Source organism: Hypanus sabinus, chromosome 8 (assembly GCF_030144855.1).
Source record: "Hypanus sabinus isolate sHypSab1 chromosome 8, sHypSab1.hap1, whole genome shotgun sequence".
NCBI classification, from domain to species: Eukaryota; Metazoa; Chordata; class Chondrichthyes; order Myliobatiformes; family Dasyatidae; genus Hypanus; species Hypanus sabinus.
Window position 1 is genome coordinate 123,014,769 of NC_082713.1, and position 12,879 is coordinate 123,027,647.

The 12,879-nt window shown below is 42.6% G+C and overlaps 1 protein-coding gene across 1 annotated transcript in view; it reads left to right on the plus strand.

The window, feature by feature from the left end:
* Window positions 1–12,879, plus strand: part of nwd1 (NACHT and WD repeat domain containing 1) — an 85,298-nt gene that overhangs the window by 47,807 nt on the left and 24,612 nt on the right. The window contains exons 15-17 of the mRNA XM_059977735.1: window positions 6,044–6,198; window positions 8,055–8,331; window positions 9,607–10,157. Of these exons, the coding sequence (XP_059833718.1) occupies window positions 6,044–6,198; window positions 8,055–8,331; window positions 9,607–10,157 (983 nt within the window). The remainder of the gene's footprint in view (window positions 1–6,043; window positions 6,199–8,054; window positions 8,332–9,606; window positions 10,158–12,879) is intronic.

The window sequence follows — 12,879 nt, forward strand, 5'->3', positions numbered from 1 at the left end:
AGTTGCTCCTCATTCGTAACAGTGTGTGTGTGTGTGTGTGTGTGTGTGTGTGTGTGTGTGTGTGTGTGTGTGTGTGTGTGTGTGTGTGTTCGTTCCTTCAAGGGAAAGTCTAGGGGAGCACACATTGAGGGACCAGAAGTGGAAAGGATGAGCAGTTTCAAGTTCCTGGGCATCAACATCTCTGAAGATCCATCCTGGACCAAGCATATGGATGCAATTACAAAGAAAGCACACTAGTGGCTATATCTCAACAAGGATATGAGGAGATTTGGTATGTCTCCAAAGACTCAGTACAGTACGGAGCATTCTGACTGGTTGCATCACCGTCTGGAATGAAGGAATCACTGTACATGGTCTGGGAGAGCTGCAGAAGGTTGCAAATTCAGCCAGACCCATCATGTGCACTAGCCATCCCACCATTGAGGACACCTTCAAAAGGCAGTGCTTCAAAATGATTGCATCCATCACTAAGGACACCCACAACCAGGACAAGCCCTCATCTTATTACTACCATCAGAGAAGAGGTACAGGAGCCTGAAAACACACACTCAACATTTTAGGAACAGCTTTTTCCACACTGTCGTAAGATTTCTAAATAGACAATGAACTTATGAACACTATCTCATTACTTTTGCTCTCTTTTTCCACTATATATTTTAATTTTTAATATATATATTTCATATTGTAATGTAATGTATAGTTTTCTTGTATAGCACTGTACTGCTGTCTCAGAACAATACATTTCATGACATACATCAGTGATAATAAACCTGATTTTGATTCTGGCACCATGAGTTCCTGTTGATACTAATCTGGGTGCAGGGGTGTTCAAAGTACAAAGCAAATTTATTACCAAAGTACATATATGGCACCATACACTACCCTGCGATTCACTTTCTTGTGGTCATCCACAGAAAATAGAAAGAAACACAATAGAATCGATGAAAACCGCATATCACAGATTTGGACAAACAATCAACATGCAAAAAACAAACTGCAAATACAAAAAAAAAGAGAAAAAATAATACCAAGAATAAATAAATATTGAGAATATGAATTGTAGAGTCCTTAAAAGTGAATCCATAGGTTGTGGAATCAGTTCATTTTTCATTTCATTTCATTTTTCAATCTTTTTTATTGATTTTCAAATAAATATACAAATCAAAAGAGGAGTTTAACAAGTAGATGATATAAAAGACAGCAATAAATAAACAGCAATAGTAAAAACAGAAAGTACATAATATCAAAATCAAATAGGTAATATATTATGCTGTTATATATACAATGGTCAAAAAGAAACTACAACTCCTCATAGCAATCATAAAAAAAGATTGGAAATTTTATTGATAGAGAAAGAAAAACCCCACTAACTAAACTAAAACAAAAAAAGAGAAAGAAAAAAAAAGAAGAAAGATTGGGCAGTCCAATTGAGGATAAACTTTAAAAAAAGAGAGGAAAAAACACAAATTCCAGTCATCTCCGAAAAATAAATAAATAAAGGTAAATTAAATCATGTGAAAGTATTGAATAAAGGGTCGCCAGACTTGTTCAAAATCAAAGGATGTGTCACATGTCCGGCTTCTAATTTTCTCCAAGCTTCGACATGACATGATGGAGGAGACCCAATAGAAAACAGTAGGTGGGTTAGATTCTTTCCAGTGTAACAAAATAGCTCTCCTCGCCAGCAAAGTTGAAAAAGCTATCACATGTTGGGCAGAAGCAGACACTTTGCTTGCTTCCTCTGGAAAAAATCCCAAAAATTGCTGTAAGTGGATTAGGTTAAACATCCATATCTATAGATAATATTCCGAACACATCCCTCCAAAAACTATTTAAACTTACACATGATCAAAACATATGGGTTAGAGTAGCAACTTCGGCGTTACATCTGTCAGAAATAGGGCATATATTAGGAAAAATATGCGCCAATTTATCTTTGGACATATGGGCCCTGTGTACTATCTTAAATTGATTTAAAATATGGTGAGTGTAGTGTGGAATCAGTTCAGTATTGGGGTGATTGAAGTTATCCCCTTTGGCTCTGATAGTTGAGGGGTAATAACTATTCCTGAACCTGGCAGTGCTAGACTTGAGGCTCCTGTACCTGCTTTTTGATGGCAGCAGTGAGAAGGGAGCATGGCCTGGATGGTAGGGGTCCTTGATGCTGTTTTTCTGCAACAGTGCTCCTTGTAAGTGTGCAAAACTGTTGGGAGGGCTTTACCTGTGATGGGCTAGGTTGCTTCCACTATTTTTTGTTGTTGTTTTTTTCCATTCGAGGGCATTGATGTTACTATACCAGGCTGTATTCTCTCCACCATGCATCTATAGAAGTCTGTCAAAGTTTTAGATGACAGGCCAAATCTGTGCAAACTTCTAATAAAGTAGAGGTGTGTCCATGTCTTTTTTGTAATGGCAATTATGTGCTGGATTCTCTGAAATTCCTGGTTGGTCAGGGCATCAAGGGATATGGTGAGAGGACAGGTGTATGGAGTTGAATGGGATCTGGGATCAGCCATGATGGAATGGTGGAGCAGACTCAATGGGCTGAATGGTCTAATTCTGCTCCTATGTCTTATGGTCTAAATGATAATGACGAGGAATTTAAAGTTGCTGACTCTCCACTTCTGAAATCCTGATGAAGACTCTCTCATAGGCCTTCAGTTTCCTCCACCTGTAGTCAATACTAATTTCTTTGGTTTTGTTGGTGTTGAGTGGGAGGTTGTTGATTTGGTACCATTCAGCTAGATTCTCAATCTCCCTCCTATATGCTGACCCATCACAACCTTTAATTCGGCCCACAACGGTGAAGTCATCAGAAAACTTGAATATGGCATTGGAGCTGTGCTTACCCTCACAATCACAAGCATAAAGTGAATAGAGCAGGGAGCTAAGCACACAGCTTTGTGGTGCACCTGTGCTGATGGAGATCGTGGAGGAGATGTTGTTGCCAATCTGAACTGACAGGGGTCTGTAAGTAAAGAAATTGAAGATCCTGTTGTGCAAAGTGGTATTGAGGTCTAAGTCTTGAAGTTTATTGATTAGCTTTGAGGGGATAATGGTATTGAATGCCAAGCTGTAGTAAATGATGTATTATCTTCACTGTACACATGTTCCAGGGTTTGGTGAAGAGCCAATGAAATGACATCTGCTGTTGACCTATTGTGCTGGTAGGCAAATTGGAGCAGATCTAAGTCTCTCTTCAGGCAGAAATTTCGTGACCAAGCTCTCACAGCACTTCATCTCAGGCCCTTCACCTACTCCTGAAGGCATGGCCAATTACTTCTGGAAATGTTGCAATGCACGGCTTCCAATTCAAGGATGTTTGTTTTCACAAAGAAAGTGAGAGTCACTGTTCAGACTGATAAATTAAACTAATATTTAGACATTGTTAATGTTGATGTGCTTCAGAATGAGCTAAACAAAATTATCTTCAACGGGAAATCTGGCCTGATTGGTTTTGAATATATTCTTTGATATGCCAAGAGATGGTGGAGAATATTCAGTTCAAATACAAATGCTATTTATGATTTAGTAGTTACGATACGAGTAAATAAATAAATAATAATGCGGATGAGGAATGGTGAGATCTTGCTCATAGTTTTATGGACCCATTCAGAAACCTGGTGACAAAGGACAAGAAGCTGTTCCTAAATTATTGAGCATGGGTGTTCAGGCTCCTGTACCTTCTCCCTAATAGTAGTAATGAGAAGTGTCCCAGATGGTGAGGGTCCCTAATGATGTATGTCACCTTTGGAAGATGCCCTTGATGGGTGATGTTTATGTTGTTGATGGAGCTAGTTCAGTCTATAAACCTCTGAAGCTTCTCACGATCCTGTGCATTGACACCTTCATAGCAGACAGTGATGCAACCAGTCAAAATCGGATCCATATGTCATGACCCTTATCAACTTTGCATTGTATTTGTTAAATATCTTCTTATCCAGAGACATTAAGCCCTTGTGCTTTCTGTTTAATCTTGTCAAGTTTATTTTGACTGGCACGGGGTTGACTGTGATTATTTAGAGCAGACTGTCAATTAGCACTTATCCGGGGGGGGGGGGGGGGGCGGGTGTGTGTGTGTGTTTCAAGAATGAGTCGTCTTGCAGTGTTGCTTGGTCAAGCCACTGAAGTCAGTTGGAGTTTCAATGAATAAGCTCATGCTTTTTTTCTCTACATTGGAGTTCGTCATTTCTCCCTACCTGGGTTCAATTGTCCATCAGCATGCACTGCGGCACCATTGTAGAGTATATCTGTAGAAATTTGGAGGAGTCTTTTGTGACATACCAGATTTCCTCAAGCTCCTAAAATTCCTTAACAGTCAGTGTGTTTTCTCCATAATTTGCCTTCCAGTTCACAATCAAGTCCTTGATCTTGCTGACATTAAGTGCGAGGTTGTCATTTTGCCACAACTTGATCTATATCATTCCTGTATGCTTCCTCGTCACTATCTGAGATTCTGCCAACAATAATCCTAAGTCTCATCCTCCCATTTAAAGTTTCTGTGGCTAATCATCACGGTATCTGATGCACCATCAATAACTCTCTGAGATGTGAAGGCGAGATATCGGCTTTTATTGACTGGAAGAAGGAACAAGCAGTGGTTGACCACCATACTACATCCTGGAGACTGAGGGCCGGGCTCGGGCCTCAATTGCCTTTATAACGTGGTCTGTGGGAGGGGCCACAGGAGCAGCCAGCAGGGGGCGTGTCCAGACAGGTACATGTAGTTCACCACAGAATCACTGTAACCTCCTTCAGCCCAGTGCTCCGTGATCCCTGCATTTTCTAATGAATAACAATGCCACGTGCCCCATTGTATCTAAGGCCCAGTCAGCAGCAAAAATCATCTCACAATAACTAGGATCAAGATCGCCTAAAGTTCCAGGCATTTTGGAATATTTCAGGATTCATCTAAGAGGTACCAAAAAATGGGGGGGGGGAATTATTGTTTATTGGGCATGAAGGAAAGTGATTGTAGTTAGACCCTCTAAGTGCCATACGGGCTTTGCCCAGGTACAATATAAAAAATAAATGGTAAAGAAGAAAGTTGATAGTTCTGAAGAAATGTGGATCTGAAATGTTAATTGTCTGAAATAAGCTCAGAAGGATGGCATTTGACCCTCAAGCCTGCTGAGATACAACCTTAGCACAGGTGGCAGCCTCTCCTCAACCAGAGGCCATTCAGCTTAGTGAGTCTGCTATCATTCCATGATAGCTGATTTATTATCCCTCTCAACTATTCTTCTGCCTTTTCCCTTTAACCACTGACACCCTTATTAATCAAGAACTTATCAACGTCTGCTTTAAATGGACCCAATGACTTAGCTAACACTGCCATCTGTGGCTATGAAATCCACGGTTTCAACACCCTCCAGCTAAATAAATTCCTCTTTATCTCTATTGTAAAGGGACGTTGTTGTATTTGAGGCTGTACCCTCTGGTCTTGACTCCTCTGCTATAGGAAATACCCTCTCAGCATTCCCTCTATCCAATACACAACAGGTTTCAGTGAGATACCCCTTATTCTTCTAAACTCCGATGAGTACAGGCCCTGAGCCAACAAATGCTCCTCATATGTTAATCCTTTCATTCCCAGGATCATTTTTGTGAACTTGCTCTGGACTCTTTCAAACACCAGCACACCCTTTCTTAGACAAGGGACTCAAAATTGCTCACAATACTCCAAACATGGTCTGGCCAATGCTTTATAAAGCCTCAGCATTACACCCTTGCTTTTATATTCCATGAGTTCATGATTCCATTAATCTATTGTTTTGAATCAATGATTGAGTCTCCCCAGCCTCAGAGGTGACGAGTTCCACAACTGCACCACCCTCTGTGAGAAGATGAGTCCTCTTGTGAGATAATTGTGTCACCTTTTTTTTTTGACTGCGCAGACAGAAGAGACATCTGGTACATTGTCCCAGATAGAAGATTCCAAACTATTACAAGGAAAGAGGAAGGGGGGGGGGGGAGCGAGGGAGATGTAGGGAAAGAAAATATACATCTTTAATATTCTAATTGGATTATATTTTAATTACAGGCTTTGGAAAGTATGCTCGGGTGTTTAAGCTAGACAGTGACATGATTGTGAAAGCCTCACCGATGGACTTGGAACATGGTGACAAAGTTCACGCTGCTGTAATCAGCAGGGATGAGAGCTCGCTGATCACTGGGTCTGCTGACGAGACTATACGGGTAAGCCAGCATCTTTGGAATTGTCACCAGACTTTCTGGGTTCAGTGCATAAATTTCCTTTGTCCTTCCCAACCTTTCCTCTGAACCCAGAGGTGCTCTACCTCAGTCAAATCAAATCAAGTCTGATTTTCATTCAAACCATACATGGATACAACGAAATGAGACAGCGTTCTTCTGGGGCCAAAAACATACATGTGCATTCAAAATAATGAGAAAGTAAAAAAAAAGGGAACAGTCATGTAAGGAAACACTTTTTTAGTCCAAAGACCCTGCGCAATAAGTTCTGCAAATTGACGGTTCCTGGCAGTGCAGCTTGTAATTCCACTGATCCAACACTGGAGGGCAGCACCAAAGGGAGCGGCCTGGCCACCTCTGACTGCGCCCAGATGCCATACTACAATGCAGTCCTGAGGATTGAGGCCTAGTCCTCTCTGTTGCTTCATTGCCTGTCTCTCACCACCAAACAAGGGAAGCAATCAATGTCCAACAGAGTCTTCCGATCGCAGATGCATACAAGACAGTCACTCATGGTTTCACTCCACACTGCCTTCATGCCAACTCGAAGGCACCAGCTCCAATGCCTCCAAGTAGCATGCAGAGGCATGGTCTGCATCCAGGTCAGCTCTTCTGAGCCCAATCTGTCTTCTCCTGTGGCCTGATGGCCTGACACAAATCTCCCAGCACGGCAGCACTACTCAAATCCCAGGCTCGAGGCCCAGCTCGGATCCCCAGGCTCAGTGGCCTAATGGTTGGACTCAAACCCCCAAGCCCGATGGCCTGACTTGACCTCCCTAGCCTGACGACCTGACATGACTCTCTTGGCCCAATGGGCCAACTTAACTTCTCTGAACTGCCAGCTGGCTCTCCAAACAATGAGCGGCTCACTAATGCTGTGGACCTGCTGTACAGGTAGTTATTAGAGTCAATAATAACTATGTATAAAAATACGTTTAACAAAGGAAAAAAAGCACATTTGGTTGGTCTCTGAGAGGCCACTGCGTGTATACACATCGCCATCAGTATCTTCCTACCCACCACAAGCACTAAAGGTAATCTCTTCCTGCTAAAAAGAAGACTATGGAATGAGAAATAAATTCTCACCTTACAATACTATGAATTAACATTACAAAATGGTAAACTCTATTAGGCCCTCAGAGCTGTTCTTAATCTCAAACATATGTAACTATGGTGAATAACTAAATTCCACGGTTTAAGTTACCTTTCTGTTCTTTGGCGGGAAAAGTACCTGGTGATATTCCCTCATTAGAGAGGCTTCTGCTAGAGTATCCTTCTTTAACCAGGCACACAGCCTCCTACCAAGAAGGACCAATTCTACAATCAAGAGCATTTCCAAAGGCCACTCACATAAGGCACCTGTTCCTACTAGTAACGTACCTTTTCAAGTGAAATATTCATGTTGCATGGACAATGGGTCAAGAGTTGTTTAAGGACCTATATCTAGACTAGGTCCCAGATCAGATGGAGGCTTGTTTGGTCCCTGGGCATCTGATTTTTGGTCCCGTTCCCTGTCTTTGGATGGTGGAAGTTAAGAATGCTCCATTCCTACGCCTAGGTGTAATGATTGAAAATAATTGACTGGTTTGTTAGCCAGTTCAGATGGAATTTCTGACTCTCCAACCACTCTGCCATTGGACTGGAGTCACATGTACTTTAGACCTGAAGGAAACTGCTACATAAAATGGGTTTTTACAACTCTACTGCAGTTTAATGGGCACTATTATTGATCTTATTCCATATTAAAGGATACAAACTCAGATCTCTGGATTATTCATCTGTGCAGATTAATGGCAGATTATAGAGAGTACAATGAATCCTTGATTATTCCTTTTTTTCAGGTGTGGAGCTTGTCAGCCGATGTCAAGCTGATGGACTCGATTGAAGGAATGGGAGTTCCCATCACCTCGGTGTTGCTTTCTGGGAACACCTTGATTTCCGCCTCACGTAGTGCCTACTACCTTAAAATCTGGAACCTTAGCTATGACCGACGGCACACCACAGTTACGCCGTTCCATAACCGCAGTACGATCACTGGCTTGGCACAAGATGGCAGCTTGGTGTGCTTTCCGGAAATGGGGGACTCAAAGAAAGTCGTCATTTGGAACTCTGAAGAAGGTGAATGTAGACCGACTCTAAATTATTAAACATAGATAAGATTGAATACAAAGGTGTTATCTTTACATTGGCCTCTCTGCATCCCAAGATGGATGTGAATCAGTGAAGTTTCTAATTAGGTATTGTCTAAGCCATTCAATAAGGTTAGAGCTCATCTTTTACCTCAGAGTTAATTTCTTGCAGTGCATCTTGTCACCTCAATTCCTTTAATATCCAAAAATCTGTTGATCTTTTTCTTAAATATATGGCGAGAGGAGACTTAATAAGATGAAAAGAGGAATAGATACAGTGGACAGCAACCACTTTTTTCCCCAGGTGGCAATGGCTAATTGAGAGGAAAGGAGAAAAAATAGGGGTGATGTCAGACGTAGTTGTTTTAACACAGAGAATGGTGAGAGGCAGTTTCACAGAGAGAACCACAGAGAGGCAGTTTCATTAGAGATATTTAAAGACACTGTTAGATAGGCACATGGATAAAAAACAAATAGAGGGCTATGTTGGAGGGAAGGGTTAGATTGATCTTGGAGTAGCTTAAAAGGTCGACACAACGTTGTGGGCTGAAGGACATTTACTGTGCTGTAATGCTCTATGGTCTATATTCATTGATTGAGCCTCCATGGTCTTTTGGGCACAGGAATCAATAGATTGACTTTCTTGGGTGAAGCCATTTCTTCTCATTTTGTTTCTGAATGGTTGAATGATCATTTTGAAACTACCGCCCACGGTTCTTAGATTCGTAGCCAAGTTCTGTCCTATTGGGTCAAGCTCGAAGATGTTTTCAGTTTCAGTGCACTCATCTCACACCTAGGGAGAACAGGTTCAGTCTATTTAGTCTCTCCTCAGCCGACAAACACACTCACCCCAGGGTTCAATCTGCAAAGGTGTCTCCCAATCCTGAACAGGTCTCATCCTCCCACCCTTCTGCCACTCCCTCGGAAACGTAGCTCCCACAACTGAGTGCGTTGCTCCCATTTCCCTTCTGGCGGCAACGGGGATTTTTTTGTCTGTCCGATGCCTGCGTTAACCCTCAGTGTGGCCTCCTGCCTGGAGCCGGTCACTGGGTACATTTAAAGTGGAGATTGATAGGCTCTTGATTAGTAGGTGCATCGAAGCATTTGGAGAGAAGGCAGGAGAATGGGGTTCAGAGGGAAAATAAATCAGCCATGATTGAATGGTGGAGGGGATGAATGCCCCAATTCTGCTCCTGTGTCTGCAAAGGGCAGAGGAACCAGCAGTGCGGTTACCCGTGACTAATTCTGGGCCTTCTTACCATAGGTGTGGAGCTTCGGACCCTCAGTGCCAACTCTGAGCTCTGCTGCCTGGTCGTTGCCGAGCAGAGAGAATCGGTGATCTGCGGACTGAGGTCGGGCTCGTTGGTGGTCTTCTGCATCGGGGGTCGGCAGGAGCCGGCGTACCACACCCCACCTGGGCACAATGGTGCCATCCAGTGCCTCGCCCTCAGCAGCCGCGAGGAGAGGCTGGCGCTGGCTGACTGCAGCTCAGCGCTGGTGTATGCGCTGGGCGTGGCAGAGTCTGACCCGGTGCTGGGCCAGGTCCTCTTCACGGTCACTATCCCGCCCAGGTCCACCCCGTCCAGTGTCGCCGTCCTCTCAGACTGCAGACTGCTGCTGGGCACGGACACAGGGACGCTGCACCTTTACCGCGCTGAGAGCTCATCCCCGGTGGCGCTGGAGCCTCACGACAGCAGAGTTACCTGTCTAGAAACCAGTCACAATGAATGGTATGCCTTCAGCGGATGCCAGGGACACGTCCAGAGAGTGTGGAACCTGTCTACCGGGCGATGGGAGCTGGAGATGTTCTACAAGGTGAGAAGCAGCAGTCTTGAGTCCAGCCACAGAATATAGAAGCCTTTCAGCCCATCATGTACATTCTACCTAGTCCATACTTCCTCCCAGAGTTAGCCCTATCCATACTTACCCAGTTCCCGTTTTATAGTTCCTACTGAATCGCTTGGCTCATTCTCTTAGACAGTGTGTTTCAGTTCAGCCTCACAGTGAAATGAATGAAATTGCTTGGCATTGGAGCAACTTCGCTGGGGAAATCAGAGGAGTGCATTTTGAAAGCATGGTTGCTTCTGTAATCCTGGAGAGGCGGTAGCTTACTTGCACGTTGTGTCCCACAAAATGCAATTTAATTTTCAATTTTAATTAAATTTATACCCCAAAGAAATGTTGCTGTTCCATAATTTAAAGTAAATTATTATCGAAGTAAGTATATGTCACCACCCCGAGATTCAGTTTCTTGTGGGTACTCACAGTAGAACAAAGAAATACAATAGAATCTTTGAATCATTACACACGAAGATTGACAAACGACCAATGTGCAAAAGAAGGCAAAGTGCGCAAATCCTACAAATAATAAGAATAATAACAAATAAATAAATATTACTGAGAACGTGAGTTGTAGAGTCCTTGAAAGTGAGTCCATAGGTTGTCGAATCAGTTCAGTGTTGAAGTGAGTGAAGGTATCCATGCTGTTTGAGGAGTTTGATGGCCGAAGGGTAATAATTGTTCCTGAATCTGATGGCGAGGGAACCTAAGGGTTCTGTACCTCCTTCACAAGCAGTGTGAAGAGAGCTTGGCCTGGATGGTGGGAGTGCTTGAAGTTTGATGGTGTTTCCTTGTGGCAGTGCTTTAGATGTGCTTAGTGGCAGGAAGGACTTTGCCTGTGATGAACTGGGCTGTATCCACCATTTTTTTGGAGGCTCTTTGTGTAGTTTCCTGTAATCATTGACACCTATCTGAGAGAGTAGAGGGGCCTGCAGTGTAATGCTTCATCAGAAAGATGGGACCTTCCACTTCCTTGTCTAATTCCAGGGCGGCGGACCTTTCTGAGAGCATGTGTCAACCTTCTAAAAAAACGTTCCTTCATGTCATGGTAATTTTGAGCAGAGATAATCATTGATTAATGAATTAGTGACAATAATTATGGACCTTTAAAAATGAAAATGATGTGTCTTGTTTCTTATTTATGTTTCTTCATTGCTTTATAATTATTGGAAGCATAACAGAGACAAATTGAAATAAATGAAACATTTAAGAAACCCATTGAAGAAATATTAATATTTTTAGAAGACAATTGAAAAGTAACATTATTTCTAAGCAATGTTGCTATTGTAACTGCTCACTATCCAAATACTGATGTACACATCAAGTTTGTGAGCATTTCAAAACGTACCACCCAACATGTCTTGCACATACTTGTCTATTGCATATTTAAAAGTATGGTTATGTCAGTTTTGAGGTCCCTGCGCTATTTTTCTGTTGACCCCAGCCAATTAGCTCAGGCGTGATTACCCTCTCATTTTCTCAACCTGCACACACAATGGCATCACCAACATGTGTGTGGCACTTCCACAAAAGTTGGATGCAAAGGTCACAATTTAATAACTCACAAGCAAGGAACATAATACTGTGCAAGAGTCTTAGGCACATATATAAAGCTAGGTGCCTGAGACATTTGTACAGTACTGTACAAGGAAAATTATCTCAAAGTGAGAAGTACAAACGGCATGGTGAAGTTAGCATTTGACACCCTTGTCTTTAGAGGTTAGCACAGTAACTACACAAGTTGAGACATTATGTTACAACTGTACAAGTCCTTGTTGAGACCAGAGTTAGACTCTTGTGTGTAATTTTCATCAACCAGCTCTAGGAAAGATGCCATTAAGCTGGAGATGCTGTAGATAAGATTGACAAGGATGTTACCAGAGCTGGAGGGATAGGGAAGTTATAAAGAGAGGCTGGGACATTTTTCACTAGAGCAAAAGAGTTTCAGAGATGACTTTATAAAGCTTTATTAAAATTGTGAGAATGATCGGATAAGGAGAAATGTCAGCCTTTTTTTCAGGGCAGGGAACTCCAGAACTAGAGGGCATAGGTTTAGGGTGAGGGGGAGGATTTTAAGGGCAAGATTTTCAAATGGGGTGGTGGTGGGTGTGTGGAACAAGCTCTCGAGGACTGGTTGAGGTGGATCCAATTAGAACATATAAAAGGCATTTGGATAGAAACTGTTGAGAAAATTGTCAGCCAAACACAGGTAAGCGAGACTCGAACAGGTGGGCAAGTTGGTCAGCGTCGACAAGTTGGGCTGAAATCCCTCCTTCCACGTTGTGTAGCTCCATGACTCAAAGAGCAGATTTAACTGGATAGACTGATTAAACAGTTAACACAGACTGGGCAAAGTGATTATTTTTAAAAAGTGAGATCAAAGATTAGCTTTATTTGTCACATGTGTATTGAAATGTCAAAACATACAGTGAAATGCAAAGTTTGTATCAATGACCATCACAACCTGATGGGGCAGCCCATAAATATCCAGCACCAACATAGCATGCCCACAACCCACTAATTCTTATTCTGGTAGGAAACTGGAGGAAACCCAGGTGGTCACAGGGAGAACAAGCAAACTCCTTACAGACAACAGTGGGAATTGAATGCTGAGACATGGCACTGTAAAGTGTTACACTAACTGCTACACAATTCTGCTGTCCATCTGAGGTTGATTGGTTTCAATGTGCAGCCTGAA